The sequence below is a fragment of the Conger conger genome, chromosome 13, assembly GCF_963514075.1.
Source record: "Conger conger chromosome 13, fConCon1.1, whole genome shotgun sequence".
Taxonomy (NCBI): domain Eukaryota; kingdom Metazoa; phylum Chordata; class Actinopteri; order Anguilliformes; family Congridae; genus Conger; species Conger conger.
In genome coordinates, this window is record NC_083772.1 from 43,339,740 (window position 1) to 43,361,233 (window position 21,494).

General features: G+C 41.0%; 2 protein-coding genes and 1 non-coding gene across 3 annotated transcripts; all 3 read right to left on the reverse strand.

Annotated features, from left to right (window-relative positions):
* Positions 1-277: 277 nt before the first annotated feature.
* sertad3 (SERTA domain containing 3) lies at positions 278-2,381 on the reverse strand. Its single transcript, XM_061218239.1, has 2 exons — positions 2,174-2,381; positions 278-962 (listed from the first exon to the last, which is right to left on the reverse strand). The coding sequence occupies exons 1-2, from the start codon at positions 2,182-2,184 to the stop codon at positions 278-280; spliced, it is 696 nt and encodes a 231-aa protein (XP_061074223.1). The 5' UTR covers positions 2,185-2,381.
* A 2,711-nt stretch (positions 2,382-5,092) lies between these two features.
* Positions 5,093-5,164, reverse strand: trnae-cuc (transfer RNA glutamic acid (anticodon CUC)). The gene has a single exon. It is a non-coding gene; the product is annotated as a tRNA-Glu (tRNA).
* A 1,083-nt stretch (positions 5,165-6,247) lies between these two features.
* Positions 6,248-11,809, reverse strand: blvrb (biliverdin reductase B). The gene is made up of 5 exons (XM_061218253.1): positions 11,635-11,809; positions 9,735-9,896; positions 8,444-8,533; positions 7,572-7,703; positions 6,248-6,744 (listed from the first exon to the last, which is right to left on the reverse strand). Exons 1-5 carry the CDS (start codon positions 11,717-11,719, stop codon positions 6,590-6,592), a joined length of 624 nt encoding a protein of 207 aa, XP_061074237.1. The 5' UTR covers positions 11,720-11,809; the 3' UTR covers positions 6,248-6,589.
* Positions 11,810-21,494: the final 9,685 nt, after the last annotated feature.

Genomic DNA, 21,494 nt, shown 5'->3' on the forward strand with positions numbered 1-21,494 from the left:
CTGCCAAAATACTAACTACAGGTCTTAAAAGGCACACGATTGCTATCCCTAAACATCTCATATATAAAAAATTATGTAGGTTATACCAGTATAAGAGTAAATTCATATTTTTCACTTATCCAAACCTTGCATACATTAATTGCTCTGCTTCTAAATACCTGCATATATCATATATTGCATTACTTCTTATTTTCAACAAGACGACCTGAACGCATTTGTGCCCTTTTCAGTCTTGTCCAGTTCTCACGTCTTGTAATGATGATTAGAAGTGAAAGTCTCAGGAGCGCACCAGTATCTCCATGATGTGCTCCAGGTCGCTGCCGTCGCGTGCGCTGAGGCCGTGGCCGTACGGCGAGCCGGCGGGAGAGGGCAGGCCCGGCAGGTCCCGCTCGCACGCCGACGTGTCGATGTCCAGGAAGAGGTCGTCCAGCGCCACGTCGCGCAGGTAGCTGGAGCGCATGACCTCCAGGCTCCCGAAGACGGCGGCCTCCCCCCGCGGCCCCGCCCGCCGCGGCCCCGCCCCGCCCTCCTGCAGGTTTTCGATGGACCCCAGGGGCGTGCGCCCGCCCCCTGGGCCGCCGTCGATGACCGTGTCCAGGTCCTTGAGGATGGAGGAGACGGCCGAAGACAAGGAGAAGTCCTCCTCCGAGGACAGGGCTGTCCAGTCCTCGCCTGCGTCCTCCCGGCCCGCCGGGCGGCTCCCGAGGGGGGCCTCTCCTAGGGGACGGGCCCCCGGGACTTGGCCCATCGCGACCTCCAGACGGATCTCCTCCTGGATCTGCCGCAGGGTGTTGCCGATGAGCACCGATCGTAGGAGGCTGGGCTCGGCCAGCATTCCACAGTGCTGGAACTTGTCCAGAGAGATGTCCAGCACCAACTGCCGCTGGCTCTCGTACACAACGGCGCCCCCTTCAGGACCCTCCAGGAGCTTGCGTTTCAGGCCCTTGCCCGTCATTCTCAACCTTGGGGGGAACGGGACGCAGAATTAGGGCGGACATGATGCTGAGGGCCCGTGCAGTCAGCATGAAATCACCCAATCACATGAAATCTGTGCAAATCTTCAGAGATCACACGGATACTCCGCCAGTGTCAATACACCCAATTCCAAGGTCACAGACATGAAATCATTGGATTGTACATCTTGAGAATAAAGCTGGTGACAAATACCATAAAAGCGCTTAGGTAATGAAAGTTGTAACAAACCAGCATCAATTCGCAAAACGAACTGAAATTAATTAAGTTATTTCATTTTATTAGCGTACAATAGCGTATAAATAAGTATAGTATGCCTCCAACAAATATACTCCCCAATTAATCAATTGTATTAGAAATATTATCACAAATGTAGGTTTTTCTGCCAACACACTCATATATTCAAGTTCATTAACTCACTGTAAAAAAAAAAAAGTAAAAAATAATAATTGATGGAATAATTTATGGGGTAAGATTATTGTTGCACTCAACTCGAGAAAATAAACAGTGCATTTTAACAAGAAATGCCTGTGTTAGCCTACCTGACAGTAGCATGGTTACCCAGAATCACGTACTCTATAATATCATTTGGAATTATGTCTAAAGAGTGCAGTAGTGTACAGTATGAATCAAATCAAACAAAAGATTTTAAACATTACACAGGCATTGGGAAAAGTATTAGTCTCGCGAGGAACACTAGTTGTGTGCACCTTAAGGTTCTGTGTTCCGCATATATCCCCCCATCGATCCCAGAACACAAGGGGATGTTTATATTATTACGTAAAACTGAAATAAGGAATTGATAGCAAACCTGCTATACTTGCTTCGCACAAACACCACACCACCTTGTAGTTATTGGGAAACGAACACAAAACTTGATAAAATTCTAAATAGCTAAACGAGTTTGAACCAGAGTTCTCGCTAAATAACGTTCGCTGGCTAACAAGCAACTAACGTAGCTAGAAAGTAAACAGGCTAGCAAGCTATCTAGCTGCGTTAACTACATCGTCATCTTCAATTGTTGCACAGAGCTGGGTTACATAGCTAGCTAGGTTAACTAACGTAACAGTTCCTACATTGGTCGAACGATGGTTGTAACATCATGCATAGTTTTAGCGAGTTCGGTCATGATATAAATTATTATAAGTTAACGTTACTCTAACGTTGCGGCTAGTGTACGACATTCAGCTAACTTACTCACCACCAGTGCATGAAGATTGGATTGGTATCCTTATTAGTACTTGAACGGTTGGCTAAATAACCAGATTCCTGGTTATAAAAACAGATCCAATGACTGTGAACGGCGTCGGATAAAACATTAATATTGAAAAATAAATAATGCAGTGTAAAAACCAGTATAAGAAGTTAGACGCATAATGATACTAAGCAAACGACATTTCATCTGTTCGTTTTCCTTCCCGCCTGCAATTCAAGTCGGACGCCGAACACACTGCGCATGCGCGGCTATGCATTGTGGGGGATTGCAGTTCTTGCATCAACACTACACATAAGCTTCCTCACATAAGGCTGAGGTGAATCTAAACTTTCGGTAAACGCACGGACGTAGGCACGCGAACCTTCACTGAACCCGCCACAACGCTATAATGAACGTAACGGTTGGTTACATTGTGAACCTCACCTATCATCACCTATCTAAGAGAAAGCAGTAGGTATTATTTGATCGACGCAAAGACTAAATTTCATATCATAACATGTTCAATATAGGCTATGTTATATAGTATAATGTTTATCAGGTTATGAGAAGCACATTAGCCTATGTACTATGAATTACACAACCTCGTAAATGCCTGATCTAATCTGATCCGATCTAATGAAGAAACGGTCAACTAACAAACTGTTAGTTATCAATAAGATGCATGCATTGCATGGCTAAAACACCCAGAAAGACAGTAATTTCATATGTACACGTGTTCTTCGCAGCTGTAACAAAGTTGTAATCTTTTCGTAAAGCAAGCTAGTGGGCGTAGGTAGCTATTTGTGACAGGCTAGGCGAACACATTTTCCACCTGAGAAATGAGACAATTTATGTTATCACGGTTTCAAAACATGCAAAAAGATATGCTGATTAGCTAGCTGGCTACATATAGATAGCCTATTCTTTTTAGAAAAATCACCAACGCATATCATTTTATTTTTAACTGTTTCGCTCTCCAACACAATCCCAGCTAATGACATACAATTTATTTTTTACCGTGAAAACTCCCAACCTATTCCGGCAGATGTGCATGCAAGCGATCTTCGTTCTGGTCGCAGGCGCTGACCCGCAAGCCTTCAAATGTGTTTACATGGCGGACGTTATTTCAAGTAATCGTGTAAGTAATTATAACAGAAGACTATAGTGACTATAGTCACCTCTTTAGATCAAACTAAACATAAAGAAACAATTTGAGTCTCAGGCGCGTCATGCTCACTAACAGGTCTCGGGAAAAGAGTCAAAGTCCGGGGCTGGTGGATAATACGTTTTTATAGCAATACTATTCTGGTCCACAAGAGCAATTCACAAGACAGAACTTAATGCTTTTTTAGCTAAACATCTCTTGGTCATTCCAATCTTTATACCTTTTCAAAACTCGTCATCGGAACGATGTGAAGATCACAAGATGCTGGCTCAATGCCAGCGGCCCCCTCCCCCTTGACGTTTTTTATTGTTTGCTTTATTCCAACTATTACATTTTAACATTGTGCCGACCAACCGCGTGTTTGGGCTCTTACTTTTATAACTGAGACCGTACCTTTTCATTTGCTACTGGTTAGAATATTCAGAAAATTATTGTGTCATGTTATGCACTTATTTCTCGGTCGGTATTTCCAATATAACTTCCGCTGTGTAGGCTAAATTAATATATACATTTGCGGGTCGGGTAGCCTACTGTTTGCGGTATGAGGATAGCGTGTTTAGAAAATGCTGTGACAAAAACGAAGATTAGCACATCCTTTCAGAAAGTAAATTATTTAATTGGTAAGGAGTTTTCACGGCTGAGCCGTGACATGAGCCGTGTAAACTCCTTACCATGAAGAATCCGGACCATTTTATATTCTCCACAGGTGTGAAGACTAAACTGGATTAAAGGTACAATAGATTATTTCGAACTTCTAACGGTCAAGAGACTACGTCGTACGTACGTCGTTGTACGTCGCTCTGGATAAGAGCGTCTGCTAAATGCCTTGTAATGTAATGTAGCAGCAACAAACACCTTCAAACCACAACACTGTTTATCCCTCCACCTTCTCTGTAAAAGCGCTGACGTTGAAACGCCATTGGCTGTGGCATTTAGAACCAATTTGTGTCGGGCCGTCATCTGTATACTTTGAAACCCGAATTTAAGGACTATAAAGACAGGCAGAGCAGAGGGTGAGTCAACATGTTAGTGAGCCTTTTTCAATGATAGGAAGGGATTTAAAATGGTCTTGTAACAATGTTTTAACACAGAAATCTTACCCATTGTACCTTTAAATCTAACCTTTCGGCATTTACAATCCCTGGTTTGATCCCATCTTCATACTTTTCATTTAGATTTCACGTGTAGCCTACAGCTTTTCTTTTTGTAAGGGATTCATTATCTAAAATGATTTTAAACACTCCCTGCTACGATAGAATTATTTTCAGCAGGTGATTCACGTTTTCAGCGTTGATTCATTATTTTCAGCAGGTGATTCACCCATATATGCATTTGATTCATGCTGTGACAGGATATAGGCTAGCCTAGCATCTCCACCCCCGAAGTTACACTTTAAGCAATATCAGAAAACATCATACTTTATTTCATGTGGGCTCCCTATGAACCTATGCATTTTAACATGTTGGGTATAGGTAATGACGGTATAATCAAATCTTTGAAGTAGCCATACATTTCACAATGCTGTCAGATAGAATGTACTGATAGAATGGAACTCCAGGAAATAAGACACTTTGCAATTTATTCACATTATTTATTTTAACCCACTGTGATGTGAACAACAGTTAACTAGACTTGTTGATTTTAATCAATATTTTTTCATACTGTCCTTCATCAATACTTATGAAACGGTTCCATTTTACATCGTGGGTAGTAGTTAAGTTTTCTCGTGTTAAAAAAATAACAGAATTATAAAACAAACATTCCCTGACCGGGAATCGAACCCGGGCCGCGGCGGTGAGAGCGCCGAATCCTAACCACTAGACCACCAGGGAAGTGATATTGGGCACAAGAAGGAAACATTACAAATCAGCACATACTGAAGCGTGAAATTTAGCTTTTCACTTCAGCTCACAAACTGAGAAAATGTTACTTTTACATTGACGATCCAATGTCATGACGTTTGGCAAAGGCAATTGACAGGAGGATCAAGACTCTACCCTTTGCCCCATGCCCCAGCCCTTAACGGCTTAGCCCAAACCAACCACATGGTGGTGCTATTGAGATCCAAATATTAAGAAATATAATCGAATTCCCTGCTGCCTTAGACAGGTCCCTTAGTTGATGGCATGGTCCATTTACAGTGGGTTCAAGAATTATTGGCACCCTTAAAAAAAGGCTGCATAGTGTATAATAAACAGATAATCAATATTATTTTAAAAGATAGCAAAGTCTATATACTTTTATTTCAATACATTTTTCAATGTCTTTTTATTAAGTAATCTCATAATAAGAACCATAGGTGTCAAAAAGGCAAAAGAGGTGGGTCCTTGATATTTAGCGGTCAGTGGTCGAGGGGCACTTTTTAAGATCAACGGCGCAATTAATTCAACAAAGTACCTGGAAATTTTGGCAGAAAATATGGTTGTCTCTACTAGGAAGCTGAGACTTAGTCCATGGCAGATTTTCAAGCAGGACAATGACTCCAACATACATCAAAAATATAATGTGAAGAAGCTGTGTGTTACCTACCAAATGATTAGTCAGATTATTTGCATGCTTGTTAATCAAGGAAAATAAATGGAAACAAATTTAGATCAATGATCCGTTTAAAAGAAAGTTTTGCATCCCGCAAATTTTCAGTTCCCCAACTGCTGAAACGTAGCTATACCAAAAATCAGTATTTGGCAGTTCCATCGCTATTGTCTACCTATGAAATTGAGTTTGATACAGATTGGTTTGATTAAAAAATTCAAAATTCACTGTTTTATATTGCAGAGCTGAATAATTCAAACATACCATGATGGCAGGTAATACAGTACATAAGCTATATTAAAAGTGTAGAGTTCATGATTCCACATACCTACGTTAATCTGTTGATTTTCAAGTTTTTGTGATCTAAATATAGGCAAGATACATTTGTGACAAAATAGTTGTGAGTTTATTAATGAGAATGAGAAAACATTTGTATCTAATGCCCACAGTACATTCACATGAAGTTGTTGAAGCAATGTTAGTACAATAGAAAGTTGGACAGCAAAAAGCAATGCAGCTCTGCAGTTTTTATGTGCATTTGGACATATAAAAATGTATATCAAAATTTAAAACCAGGTATAATGTACCACTACATTAACACTGGGGCAGAATAGATGGCTGTATCTAGTTGTGAACTAGGTAGATTCTAAAATTACCAGCGGAGACTTACTAAGGCAGCAACACAACAGGTCTTTTGACTGGTGTTATTTCCTAGATACAGTTTCCTAACTGTACTGTCCGCAAAGTCCCACAGTCTTCCTGTCCCAGTCAGAGGTGGAAAGACACTTGACAAAGAAGTGGCCCAGATCAAACTTGGAGATGGCACGTCCCTTCACCATGCCCTCAGTCACGGAGTACTTCTCAGTTAAAGGCTGGTCATCTGTAGGATACAAGGAGATATTACCAAGAGCCCTCACTCCACCCTGAACACAAGGAGATATTACCAAGAGCCCTCACTCCACCCTGAACACAAGGAGATATTACCAACAGCCCTCACTCCACCCTGAACACAAGGAGATATTACCAACAGCCCTCACTCCACCCTGAACACAAGGAGATATTACCAAGAGCTCTCACTCCACCCTGAACACAAGGAGCTCTCACCCAGACAGGTCACTCAACGAATACCACGGAAGTCACTCATGCATGTGGCATTTGGCTTTGGTAGTTATGAGATATTATGAGTACCCCCCCCCCCCCAAAAAAAAAAAAAAAAAAGCACTTATGATGACGACTATATGTTTAGAACAGCAGTCCAGGTGTATTTTTCTAGTTCTGGATGTGATGCTTTGACTTGTGGTAGAACCTATGCACTTGTAAGTCGCTTTGGATTAAAAGCGTCTGCCAAATGACTAAAATGTAAATGTAAATACACACAGAAACTAACCCGTGTTCCCTTTAGTGCTTAGTCATTGTAAAGTAAAAATGTTCCTAATAAAGTGTTCAGTGAGTGTATATATGGTGGTGATTTATGTATAAAGTCCTGAAGAGCCACAGCATCTCCACTGTTTTTTAATTTTCACCTCAAAATTAGCAAGCTCTGTAAAAGGAAAATCTGGTGAGAGTTACTTTGATCAACAGCTTTCACTGATCAATTAAGCGCAAAGAAAACGCTCAAAACCAGGAGGTCCCGTGGCTCTCTGGGACCAGGGATATAGGGCCAATGTATGCAGAAAAGCATGGTGCTGACTGGGGCGTAGGACACACCAGCGATGTGAGGGGGCATCACCGCAACGTAGTCCAGCCCTGACAACTTCAGCAAGGCGTACATCCGGTCGTGGTCCTCGGTGACGGGCACCAGGCGGGGCGGCACTTTGGCGCGGTCCCACAGAAGGAAGGCTGGTGGAGGGACAGGGGAGGGCAGGTGCAGAGGGGAGTCACGGAACAGCCTCATGGGATAGAACGGAAACCTGAACTCACAAAGGAGTTGGAACACCCCAATAATATAAATCTGAGCCTTGCGGGTCTATACCGACTCAATTAAATTAAATGTCATTTGTATAGCACTTTTCCCAGTAGACGGTCAAATGACGCTGTACATAGTTAACAGAAGGGAAGAAAAATGGGAAATAAGCCCGAAGCCCTCAATTATTATGAGGTAAATGACTCAGAAAAAGCTCCCTGATAAGTGGAAATATTGAGGAACCCGGCTCTAGGGGGATGCCCATACTCCACTGGCCTATCGGTTGAGATGGCAACACTTACAGTCTTCCACTCCAACACTACTTCTCATTTAAAGCATTTATAACACATACGCTATGTTTAAACTTCCCCAACTGTTTACTGGTACAAAATACATAATAAATTGAATTATAGTGTACTACTGTAATTCATTCATTACATTAACTAAATCATAGAGCGTAAATGATTGAACGCACCTCTCATAACGAATTATAAGATGATGAGATTGTGTGAAACATCTGAGAAGTCTTTCCAGGATGAAAATAACCAAATGTGGCAAATCACAATATATTGATACGACTCGAAGATTGAGACAAGCCGCTTTGAATACATACATGTTTAATTTGTGTGTTCCCATGTAACAAACAGTTTGGAGTTTTGGTCATTTTCTCTCTTACCGGACATGCACCCTACTACTTTTCGAATCCCACGAGCTTTCATAGTGTCCAAGATATTCCTGGTTCCTTCTGACATCATGGTTGTGGGACCTGCAAAAACAAGCATGATCTACTAAAACAAAAGCTCTACTGACCTCTTGTGGTGAAATAAGGATTACATCCTTCCATTTTGCGATAATACAAGGTTTTCATGAGGTGGATTATTATATCTATTATTAAGTCTACAGGGGATTGTTGTTGCTACATTGTTGGTTATTTCAGTGGTGTGCATTGAACAAAATTGCTTAATACTTAATAATACTGAAATTTGGATTACTATAAAATCCCTTAACTCTAAAGTAGCTCTGGTGAATTAACTAATCACTGATTATAGTCTTGACATTCCGTGGCTTAGGCTACTGATCATGGCTGAATGCGAATGAGAATCTTGCTTCACACAAGTCTTCTCCTCCTTGGTACATGAACAGCCTATTCAAAACTCAGGTTTCTGCCAAAGAGGGGACAGTGTTGCTGCTATTTACAATTCCTCCATCGACGCAATCCGAAAATCGGAGTATAATTTGATTCCTTCAAAGTAGTAGTCAGGAACCTTACACAGCCAGATGTTGCAAAGAGCCTCCTCTTTTCTCAGCCTCTTTCCCCTGTGACTGCCTCCCGCCCTCCTGGCCCATTCTCTGGCTTTACTGATTTCTCTCACTGTAAACTGAATTTACCTCTGACTGTAACCTGCCCAACACATTTTAACATTTGCATTTGCTCTGCTAGATCCCTCATTACATTTCTGTTACTATTAATTCCATTGTAACTATTACACTGCAACCAGTGAATAGTTCCTCCCAAAATGTCTTCCTATTGGAGAGTTTTTTTTAACCTCAATCTTGCTTTTTGGGGTTCAGGTCTGTTTTATATTGTATTTCCACTATAAAACCACTTTGTAAAAAGCAGCATATACATGAAATTAAACTGAATGAAATGCTCTGCATACAGGTTAAATGACATGCAAAACTGGATTACAATTAAGATTAAAAACAGCAAAATGGTGGTACCTGTGCCTTTTTAGCTTCTCGTTCAAAACCTGTCCTCTAATCCTAATGTACCCCATGTCTTTATCTAACTACTGCCATACCCATTGTGGAGAGCTTCATGACAGCCGGTTTGAATTTAGTGCTTTACCGATGAACGTACAGTCATTGGTGGATACATGTCATCCATCATTCTGGATTTGAGTGCATGCTAAATGAGTACGATGTAATGTAAATCACTTTGAGTTTTGGACTTCATCCCAACTCACTGAGGTCATTCCTGGTCCCCAGGATGATGATGACCGCATCCTGGCCCTCCATGGCTTTCTTTACATCCTCAATTTTCAGGACGTCACCCACCACCACTCTGGAGGCCTTGTGGTCTGCAGGAAGCCTGGAGATATCCCTGACAAGTACTGTCACATTGTAGCCTGGAGACACACAACCGAGAACATGCACGCGCTCAGAGCAGTGCTCCAACCGAGAACAGAGACCTAGCCAATGCCCATGCTACAACCTGTAGTCCAGGGACGGGAACTCCAGGCATACTAGTGTCCGTTGTGTTTCTTCTGCCTTATCCCTTTATTCTGTTCTTGTCATAATTTCCTCAAAATTAGTTTCTAACTGTAGATGACTCTAAAAAATGCTGCGCAATTTCCGTCGCAGTCTGAAGACTCAGCTCTTCACACTGTACCTTGACTCAGCAAATCTATTGTTACTTGTTTTTCCATCTGTCTCCACCTTTAGCCCTTTATTGTACGTAGTACTTTAATCTAGGACTTTTGAATTGTGTTTGAAATCAAAATGATTTTAGAAAACTACAGCCCATGAGGAGCTGAGCTGCCAATCCAAATAATATTTTTATTCACTTTATTAATTTGTCTACTTTAAATGGTACATATTCATGAGAAGGACCGCTTTAAAATTACCCGGATTCTGACACTGCGCAGACTAACCAAGTTTAAATGCAGAGTAAGTAAACAGAGTAAGTAAAGGAGATAGTTCCCTTATTTTGAAGTTAGTCTATGTGAAAGCGCAGATAGTGGAACGTATGAAACATTTTTGGACAGAATTTTCAAGTACTCATTTCATGACTCATGGCAATAAAGCACTCACTTTACAATACAAAGCCGCGCATGGCACACAGAAAATGTTCAGAGTATATGCGTTACCAAACTGATTTTCTTAAAAATGAGCTCCATAAAAAGATTCAATGTTTCGCAATGTTAGAAGTGGCCTTAATGAGACTAAATATGTAGAACCATTATGAATTTTAATATAACCAATATATGGAGGGGACAATGCTCGAACACAGCGTTCGTTAAAATTCAAAAGGAGACCGCCCTTCCTGGTGAAATGAGATAAAGAACTGCCACTTATCGCCCTCACTGTAATTAACTGCTTGCAACAGTTACTCAGCAGAAAACAGATGCGTGACTCAGGGCTTTTTGGTAGGTCCCACGAGATGAGTGCAAGGGTTGAGAGATTGCCTCCTTTTGAACAAGACAGTACGTCGCATTGTAACTAGTGTGTCCAAAGGTCTCAAATTACTTTGCGAATCAAAAGTAAACATTTACCTAGCGATATATTGTATAGCCATTGAAGCGTTTTCAAGTTACACGTGCATGTTACGAATAGGTCAATGTAATGTTTTGATATCAGTGGTGTGTGTAGCTGAATGCTAACAATATTATCCGAACAGCAAAAAAAATAAAAAATAAATAAAAAAAGGAGAATCGAGAATGCAAATAAAGGGATTCCCAGAATACCCAGATTCAGTTAAAACTTGGGTCTGATGGCAGCTGCTATAAGTTAGCTGTTATTTTACCGGGCTGAAAGCTCACCATTGAAATACAGAAGACAGAAGTTTACGTACGATTGCCTGGCTTCTTACAAAATGCTATTAGTGTAAAATGCGCCCGAAGTTTGTTGTTGGCTAAATTATATTTTATTTAAAACCAAACCTGCGCCGCAACTTATAGCGTAGCCTAACTTACACTATCATAAGTCCAATTGTTCGTATACATTGCAACTCGACTACGTCTGCATCTTAAACATGTATGCACATAGGCAATTACAGGCCATTTACCAAACAATATTTTAGTATCTGTGTAGCTGTAGATTATAATAAACGATGTGTCTTCAATATATATTCATACGGTAACGTACCTGCAGCGACAGCCTGTGGTAAGGTCACCAATCCCGTCATTCCAGTGGACCCGAATATAACTACATTCTTGATTGAACCAGACATGACTGAAACCCAAAGACTGTCCCTATACAAGAGTCAAACCAGACCAGTCAAGCTACGGTTTCTTTAGTATATTAAACTACAACCGAACCATTAAATAAGATCTGATCAGAAGGAACGCCCCTTACGCAATACGCATGAAAACGTTTCACTTCCGCGACAAACTCCTCCCTACGCGAACAGCTGGGTCTGTGAGTGGGTGGGTTTCTCCTCTAGAAACTGAAAGTCGTTTCTTACACCAATTTACTCATTCCAGCTCTTGGGTGAGAGCGATGCGGGACAGTAAAAACGGTTGGTGAAATCGGTTGGTGAAATCTTAGGCAATCGGTTACGAATCAATCAAGTCCATAAAAGCTAATATCACCTTCATTAGTAACTGCATTTCCCCATTATTTTACATCCAGTTTCTCGAACACACAAATATGCTTTCTTTGTTTATTCTTTTATTTATTTTTTTATTTCCATTTTCTTTTTTTACGCAGACATATTGCTATAAAAGAAGCCTTCCGGCTAGTACAATAACGAGGTCGACCATTCGGTATGCTATCGTGCATTTCATATCCGTTGTGTATGCACCGAAGCAGGTGTCTAATGTCATGGGGCATTTGTCTATGGCGTGGCACAGTGTATGGAGCGACTTTCAGGTGTTATTTGTTTGTTCTATTCAAATTCACAAAAATAAGAATAGGCAAAGCTGCTTAATGTGTTTTCCAAGTGTTTTGATGCGTTTAAGGTGATCATCCTTGAGTATTTCAATGTATATAATCAATTGCAGAGGTTAATGAGCGTGAATTAATACCTCTCCAAGCTTCGAAAAACAAACCGTACCTATTCTTAATGTAGTGTAACAATACATGAGGTATTTTGTATTTTTATAAAATATATCAGAACTCTAAATGATTAAATTTGCAGATATATAGGTGCAGCCTGAAGGCCGTTCTCTGGCTATTCCTTTAGGTTATATATTAATGCCCTTATGTTGTGCTGAACTGTGTAAATCTAGCCTATAGGCATATGTAAAAGTATAGGTATAGCCTAGTAGAAACTATACCTAGCGATGGGTTATTCACCTCAATGTAGGATGTCATGTTGACAGTGAAAGTAGTCAAATCTAAAACTGTTGAAGTCTTCCCCTTTAGCGCAAGCCATTTACGTACAAATTACCTCCTTTCCTTTCTTTACTTATTGCTCCGTCCAAACCAGAATTTGCGTTCCTTTAGTGCTATTTAGTGCTAATGCTTTTGTGCAAATGTAGCCTAGCTTATGGTACCGTGATGGCCATTTGGCCCCTGCGACTGTCCTTATGCCATCTCTCTCTCTCTCTCTCTCTCTCTCTCTCTCTCTCTCTCTCTCTCTCTCTCTCTCTCTCTCTCTCTCTCTCTCTCTCTCTCTCTCTCTCTCTCTCTCTCTCTCTCTCTCTCTCTCTCTCTCTCTCTCTCTCTCTCTCTCTCTCTCTCTCTCTCTCTCTCTCCCTTCCCCTTCTCCGGAGGTGGGATGCTCCGCAATGAAGCCGCGTCTCAGCCGTAGCATTGTTAAAAGCGGAGAGAGAGAGCGAGCGTGTGTTCTGTAGGACATTCGATGTGCCGGCTGGATTTCTGGTCAAACACTAAACCGGCAGGTAGCCTACATACCAACTGCGTATCCCCACAATAGTAGCCTGCATACAGTTATTCCAGTTCGTCTATACATCGATTATAGATATCTTTATTTACTGAGGCAATTTGGCGTGTGTTTGACTGGGCACCGGGCTCAACGATGCCAGCGAAGAAACACAGCGGCGCGAGCAATCAGTAAATTTGACTCTCTCTTCTCGGTACTGTAGCAAACAGACGGATTATTTTGCGGCGTCTTCTGTTAGATAGAAATCCAGCCTTGGACTTGGGGGGTGAAGGTAAGATGCTTCTACAGCCTATTCGAAAAAGCCTTGCGAAAATCGCCTTGTACGTTCAGCTTGTAGCAATACCCATGGTGTCTGTTTTCGTGGGAAATGCAGCGACCGGCCTGCATAGTACTACTGCAGTCATTTCTGTGCTTGCTTCCGTTGCTTCAAAGATCCTGTTTTGTCTTAATAAATACCATTGTCAGATTACGCTATCTACGAATTTGGATTAGCAAATGCATTTACATGTTGTGTGTTGTTTGTTGATGAATTGCAAATCAACCTGAAATAAGCAGTATTGGGTTTGACAACAGGCCTGTCATCAAATTAGTGTATTGATTGAATATGATTTGAATACATTTTCGTTGGTACCTAAGAATTCCTTGGCTATCACCGAAGTGAATGAAATATTGTCTAAATTAAATGGTTTTACCTGAGACAGTAGGCCCAATATTACAATAGCCCACAGTGAGGCAGGTCCTTAATACTTCGTTCTCAAATTATCATTTTAAAATAGGCTGCAGTTGTTTGGAAAGAATACAATAAACAAATATACAATGCCCTTTCGTGTTTAAGGACAGAAAAAATATTATATGCAGCATGTCTCGGCCATGGTGTCATATAGCACTACTTTTTTAACATGTAGCTATTTGCCAGTAAGATAACACGTTACGGAATTGGGGTGCCGAATATCGTTCAGAATGTACAGTACAGGGTCGTGGGTTACAGACTAAGCCCGGTCAAGTTAGTAGTAATCAAATCAAATGCTTGGTTTATTTGGGGGCACTATATTGGGGACCGTGGAAAACGTAGGCTAATCACTGCTTGAATTCGAGGCTGTGTCCCGTAGTAATGCAGGACAGCAGTAACCTGAGTGTTACATGGGGTGGGGGTGGTGGCTAGGGAAGTGTGTGTGTGTGTGTGCGTGTGTGTGTGGGTGCGTGGGTGGGGGCGGTCACATGTGTCATTTTAAGGTTATAGGGTACGTATGTTGGCTTTAGCGGAGAGTTGTGTGCTTCAATATTGTTCAAGGCACTAAATCCTACTGCTGGGCTGTAGCCCAAAAAAACTGATACAAGACACTCAAATTCAGTTCTTGTTCCCTGTTCCATAAGCGCAAGTTTACTCAAATATGGACAAATGATGTACATCCCATTGAATGATTATTATCTACTTAAAAATAGATGAACATTAAAATATACGAATTATCTTGCATGAAATAACAACAACGAGGGACAAAACAAGGAGCCCATGATTAGCCTGGAAGGGCGTAGCTGCTTGGCCGAATCTCAGTACGGTGAGCGCAGATGTTTAAATTCAACAAATGACTCAAACGATTAGCTTCAACGCAGTGGCGTGTTGTGACGCGTCACCGCTGTCCATGGTCTGAAGTGTTTGAAAGCCACGTTTAACATGCCATTTCAAGGAAGCACTACAACATTTCAGCACATATGCAACACAGGCAATAAGCCAACAATGCTAGCACAATAATGCTAACACAGGCAATAAGCCAATAATAGCTCACACAAGCATCGACACAGGTCTATTCTGCTGCATTCAGTAGGTTACTTGTTCCGAAAATAAATTCAGGCGTTTATGTCTCACTGTTCGCTGTAGCTTGTATTTGACTAAATATGAATAATTGCTGCTGTTCTTGTTGTTGTTATTGTTATTATTAGAAGCGACACAAGGAACCCACTGCAAGTTTGAGCAAAGTAAAAAATATCAGGAACCCATCCAGTCATAGTATTCAACAATTAGGCCGAGACCAACGCATGGCTGCGAATGGCGATGCAAAACGTTTTAAGTTTTTACTGTTCTTAACATGGCCTTGTTTTGTATCTAACCTGGCCGAAAAACGACTGATATGGTAAAATAATGGCTTTGATAGTACATGTTGTGCTACAATAACGACGCTGCAGTCTAGACAGTAAGCGTTGAAAACGACCTCCTCATTCTCGCTTCTCGACTTGTCAGTTTTGCTTTGCCTTTGGGGATGCGGTGCTCACGCCCCGACACACAGCTGATCCCGTCGCTCCTGGCCACGAGTGCAAGCATCCAGGCTGTTGACGATGGGTTTATTATTATTATTATTATTATTATTATTATTATTATTATTATTATTGTTGTTGTTGTTGTTGTTGTTGTTGTTTTTGTCTTTTGGTTATTTATGAAAACTATGATTCTTGGTTAGGTGTGCATCCTGCTACAGACATACAAAGATATTCATTTGATAGTTTAGGCCCAGGTGTCTGTAAAGCTGCTTTGTGACAATTCCCTTTTGTAAAAACCGCTATACAAATAGAAAATTAAATCGAATATGATCCAGAGAGCCATACCAAGTATGCACCCCAGTACAATATACAGTCACTTGTGTCACACAGTGTTACAGTTAGATGACTTTTCCCCAATTGCGTCTTGGTGTGCGCACTGCACGTTTCAGAATAATTATAAAAAGGCTTTAGACATTACATTTATGAATACTAATGTCTATGTGTTTTATCAGTTTGAAGCAGTTTAAAAACATGCTCACTGGAACATCCCATTGAGGGATTTATAGGGAATAAAGCATATAGTATTTACGAATATTCATAGTAAAATTCTTAAAGTCGAGTTTATATTGGGACCATATGTACTATCCTGGAGTTCAATGTACTCCAGTTGATTTTACATTAAATTTGCTGCTGTGTTAGACAGGCAAATATTGATTGCATGATACAGGTGTTTGGTTTCTTTACATTTTAAATACCCTATGTGCACCATTAGAAACTGGGGGTGGTTCAGCTGTCAATATCAGTTGACATCGACGCTTTTAAAGGAAGAATCAAATTAAATTTGATTCCAGAGCGACATACAGTTGATTAGACTAAGCAGGAGACAATCCTCCCCTGGAGCAATGCAGCGCTAAGGGCCTTGCTCAAGGGCCCAAATGGCTGTGTGGATCTTATTGTGGCTACACCCAGATTAGAACCGCCAACCTTGCGTGTTCCAGTCATTTACCTTAACCACTATGCTAATACTGATTAAGTTGTTGTTCAAAGTATCAGTTGAAGTCATAGATATTTAATAATATTGCGTGCAAATACTGTCGATAATTATTAATGTAAATCCAATGATGGATTTTTTTAGTCTGGGACAGCTAGAAGTGTGGTTCTCTTGGAACATTACATGTGTGGCTGATTGAAAAAAAGTTATTATCCCACTTATATAAATAAATAAAGTTATTATCCCACTTATATAAATAAATAAAGTTATTATCAGTTATACTCACACTGAAGCAAGGCCTCTGGTCTGTCTGGGGAACCTCAGGGAAGAAAGCTGAGAATCATCATGCTAATAATCTTTGGCGTCTGTCTTCCCTCAGGTTGATCTTTCCGTCTCTGTACGGTATCATTTAATCCCCCCTTTTCCACCAAACTAGTCGGGATCACTTGTGTCAGAGATGTCAGTCCGGTCCTTGGTTATTTCTGGAACACTGCGATTGAATGATTTCCTTTATTTGTGTGGTGGCCGTCCAATCCATTTCTTGCATATCTTTATTCATACATCCACATGTATGGTGGACTTTTCTGTGTGATTGAGTCTTTTGTCTAGATTTCTGAGACATAGGAAATGTGTTTTTCTTGGGTTTATCCCCAACCTTTAAATTGATGTGATTATCACTGGAACAAATCTCAAACTATTTGCCCGCAAACTCAACTCTCACATTTTGGTCAGTGTGTGATCAGAGCACATTTGTATGTGTTATTGGAGCACATTTTGGTCAGAGTGTTTACTCTGAGGCAGGGCATATACTTCCACTGGCCTTGAGCCATTGTGCTAATCGCTAACTAGCTGCTAACTCGCTAGACTCCCTTCAAAAGCAAGTGCATGTGAGGGTGTGTGCGCTTGCATAAAACAGTATTCACAGAAACCTCATCCTCAAGCCAGACAGGAATCAATCACCTGAGTTCAAATGATTTCATATACATTTCAAAAACACTAAATAATACATCACTATTTGTATAGTGTTATAATTCCCAATTGATGTGAAATGCAATGTACAATGGACATCCAGTAGAAGCAGTGAGTTCTCAGAGTTGTAGACAGAGACTGTGTCCAAACCATGCATACTGCATGCCATGTACTAAGCAGTACATAGTAATTAGTACACGGAACGCCAGTACACAGGACACAGTAGATAGGGCATTGATTTGGACACAGCCTGAGACTTTGGCCAAGTGAAGGACAGGCTGGCATTTTGATTCCTTCACCAGTGCTGACATCCAGCCAGTGATCTACTTACTGTGAGCTTCTTTGACCTGGATTGCGTATCACTGAAATGACCTCACATACTGACAGGAACTTTGTATTGAGTATTGACCGAAATGTACAGGCATATTAGTTTCTAAATATGCAAAATGACTTCAGAGTTATATCCTGAACCCCTATGAGTAAATATTGACAGCTGTGGTCACAGGGTTTTGAATATGAGCGTACCTAAAAACTGGAGAATTAATAATATTATATAAATGGATAAAAATGTATTCTAAAAAGCAAAAAGCTAATTCAATATATTTCTCCCTTAATATATTTTCTAACATGTTGAGATGCAATCACATGATTAGGAGGGTTATCTACTATGCATGTCCCTGTATAAATGTACATATGTGCACTGAAATAGAGCAATCTCGTGTATTGCTGAAGGTTATTTATATATTTCTTTGAGTTTTCATTGATAAATATTGCAATATATGTGTATATGTGCATGTGCATGTGTGCAAGTGCATTCATGTGCCTGTGTACAGCTATATTGCCAGGTAGAGTACAAACAGCTAAAGTGAGAAAAGGCACGTTGCTGGACTAACACTTTGAAATTCAAGCAAAGAAACGAGGATACAGTAAGTATATATGACATCTGTGCTGAAGAATGTAGAATTCAGCACCTTTATCTCACAGCTGTTTCTCTCACTGTCCACAAGTATACAATGTGCCAGGATATAGCATTTCTGCATTCCAGCATTTTGGGATTTTTCTGCAAAGTAAATAACCTTAAAGTACATTTATCTATCAAGCTGAAAGATACCAGCCCTCATGAAGCAAGCTGATATCAGCCCCTGGTTTCTGTGCCAACATATTGAATCAAATTGATGAATGAAATGAATGAAATGAATGAAATGAATGAAATGAATGAAATTGAATCAACAATTCAATCACTTTGTTTATGGCTCTGATTTTCCTGTGTAGGGCCAGAGATCTTCACAACTTTTGTCCATTGCTCGTTGCTAAGCTTTAGCCTGTTCAACAGCCTTTTTGCAGTGGAGTACACTGAAGTATATGGGAATATGCGGTGCCCTGCAAATATATTGTAACGGTCAAGTAAAATTAGTGATTTTTGCTATATACTAAAGGCAATTGGATTTGAGATCAAAAGATGGACGCAAACAAGAAAAGTACAGACAATGAGCCTGTACAGTATTTATTTTGCGTATATTTTCACAGTTCTTGTTTCTGACCACCAGAGGCCGGCAGTTCTCCAGCCTCAGTGTGTTATTTTTTATTGGGCAGACACCTTTTATCCAAAGCAACATACAATACCGAAGGAGCTCATTGGAACAAATACAAAACAGGTCCGATAAAGTACAATTCAAAAGTCACTAAAGTTACGGTTAAGTCTTAAACTAGAAGTGAGGTATGATTACAAGAGATATGATGAACGACAACAACAGGATAGTACTAGAGCATGATAGTACTAGAAGATCAAGATACAAGTGTTAGATGAAAGTGATACTCCTGTAGAGGAGTGTAGTGTTAAAGCTTGTCAAGGCAGCGTCTGCACGGATTTGTCTTCAGACCACAGGGGAGAATTGGAGGTGACTGAGCGGTCAGAGGAATGGAGAGTTTGTCCCACCGCAGGGCCTAGTCCCTACAGCCTGTGGCCTAGTGGTTAGCTGCAAGGTCGGTGGTTCGATCCTCGGTGTAGCCACGATAGGATCCGCTGGTGGGTTTTTTAGCAAGGCCCTTAACCCCACATTGCTCCAGGGGGGACTGTTTCCGGCTGAGTATAATGAAGTGTAAGTCGCTTTGGTTAAAAGCGTCAGCTAAATGACATGCAACGTAAAGCTAGGGTGCAGGAACTCTGCAGTCAGGATGAGTGAGAAGCATTCATGGGGATGGCAGGTAGTGGAAGTCACCCTACTGCAGTACAGTGGTGGGGCTGGTAGAGCTGAATTACTGTTTGTCCTGTAGTCAGGAAGGGGCTGTCCTGCTGGCTGTCATGTTGGGCAGAGCCAGGACTTTGAGCCTGACCCTGGCGGTTAAGTATACACAGCCGCAAAAATAACTAATCTCACTCTAGTATACTTTTCAAGGATGCTGTATATTATCAGGGGCAGCCTGTAGTCTAGTGGCATGATGGGGCCCGGAAGGTTGGCGGTTCAAGCCCCAGTGTAGCCACGATAAGATCCACACGGCCGTTGGGCCCTTGACCAAGGCCATTGACCCCCCATTACTGCATGGGGGATTGTCCCCTGCTTAGTCTAATCAACAGTAAGTTGCAAATTAAATTTATATTTCGCTGTAATTCCTCCCCCCCCCCCCCCCCCCCCCACAGTGTCCACAAATATATTGCGGCACGTTTAATTTCCATAAGAGGAAAACAGACAACAGGCCCGTTTGATCAGATAATGAAAAGGCACAGACGCAGTGGAAATGTGAAACCCTTTAACCCCAGAAGACCGGGACTCGAGGAAGTCGTTTCCCATTTCATCCCTCTGCGCTACAGCGCTCTGCGAATGGAGCTGCGGAAGGGATCCTATGTTAGGATCCATGACAGGTCCTGCTCCATCAGCTCTCCCCGGGGCGGGGGTCATGAATTACTATAGTAAAACCGCCCTTTCCCGGAGCAGAGAAGGCCGGGCCGGCGGCTAGGGTTTCACGTGAAGGCTGTGTGCCGGACGGAGATTTACGGCATGTCCCCGGCGGGCAGAGCACCTCGTATGGCCGTGTACTACAGTGGGAGATCAGCTGCAGGGAGCTGAGTGTGGGAATACGTGGTGGTCTGGGCAGGTAAAGCCAGGTTAGACTAAGGTGAGAAATTCTGAAGGTTGCAAGTACCTCATTCTACCACCAGGGGGCCAATGATTCCTTGTTGGGGCCAGACTGCCAGACGGGAAAATACAAAAAGACAGAGAGAGTTCAAGGACTGATGATCGCAAAATAATACAAATAATAACATAAATTGTTCAACAAAATATAATTGTAATTAAACCCATCCATAATTATAGGATTCAAGCAAGTTTAAGCAAGCAAGCCTAGCCACAAAATCGACACCATTTAAATTGATAGCTGATCAACACCATTTTTTTCATACTGATGCGCCGTATAAATTAATACAGGTTGCAAGTCCAGAATCAATTACCAAGTCTAAAATCAATTTATAGAATTACACAATGCATAATTTACGCATAGAAGCGAAAATGTAATTGAACAATGTAATTCTTCACACCATCTTTCTTTATAGAACTTTTAAAAGAAATAATTCACTGACAATATTAATGCAAGCTCAATGCAAATAGACTGATTACTCTAGTAGTAGTAATTTTGTTTGTTTGTGCTTCCCAGTTTCTATTTTCAATTAAATTATTGTAAGTTACACACACACACACGCACACACACACACACATATATATATATTTGCATATGTAAGAAAGTATTCAGAAATTGGCAGACACCCTATACTTTAGAAGAGAGTTCCAGCTTTTCTGTGCTTTCCTGAATCAATAACAGTGTTAATAAATGATGAGCAAATTTGACCATTCCAACTCGGAGAGAAGAAGGGAAAATATCCTAAAAACATGTAAAAAACAAAAAGGATTTTGGGGTCCTGATCAATGACGTTTTAGCATTGATCAGGAGTGC

Bases quoted from the DNA above. Each gene is read 5' to 3' on its own strand.
- blvrb (XM_061218253.1), bottom strand. From the start codon at position 11,719: ATGTCTGGTTCAATCAAGAATGTAGTTATATTCGGGTCCACTGGAATG. The intron at 8,534-9,734 runs GTGAGTTGGGAT...TTGTTTTTGCAG, and splicing joins GGGGACCAGGAATGACCTCA to GTCCCACAACCATGATGTCA. The intron at 7,704-8,443 runs GTAAGAGAGAAA...TCCCTCCACCAG, and splicing joins AGTAGTAGGGTGCATGTCCG to CCTTCCTTCTGTGGGACCGC.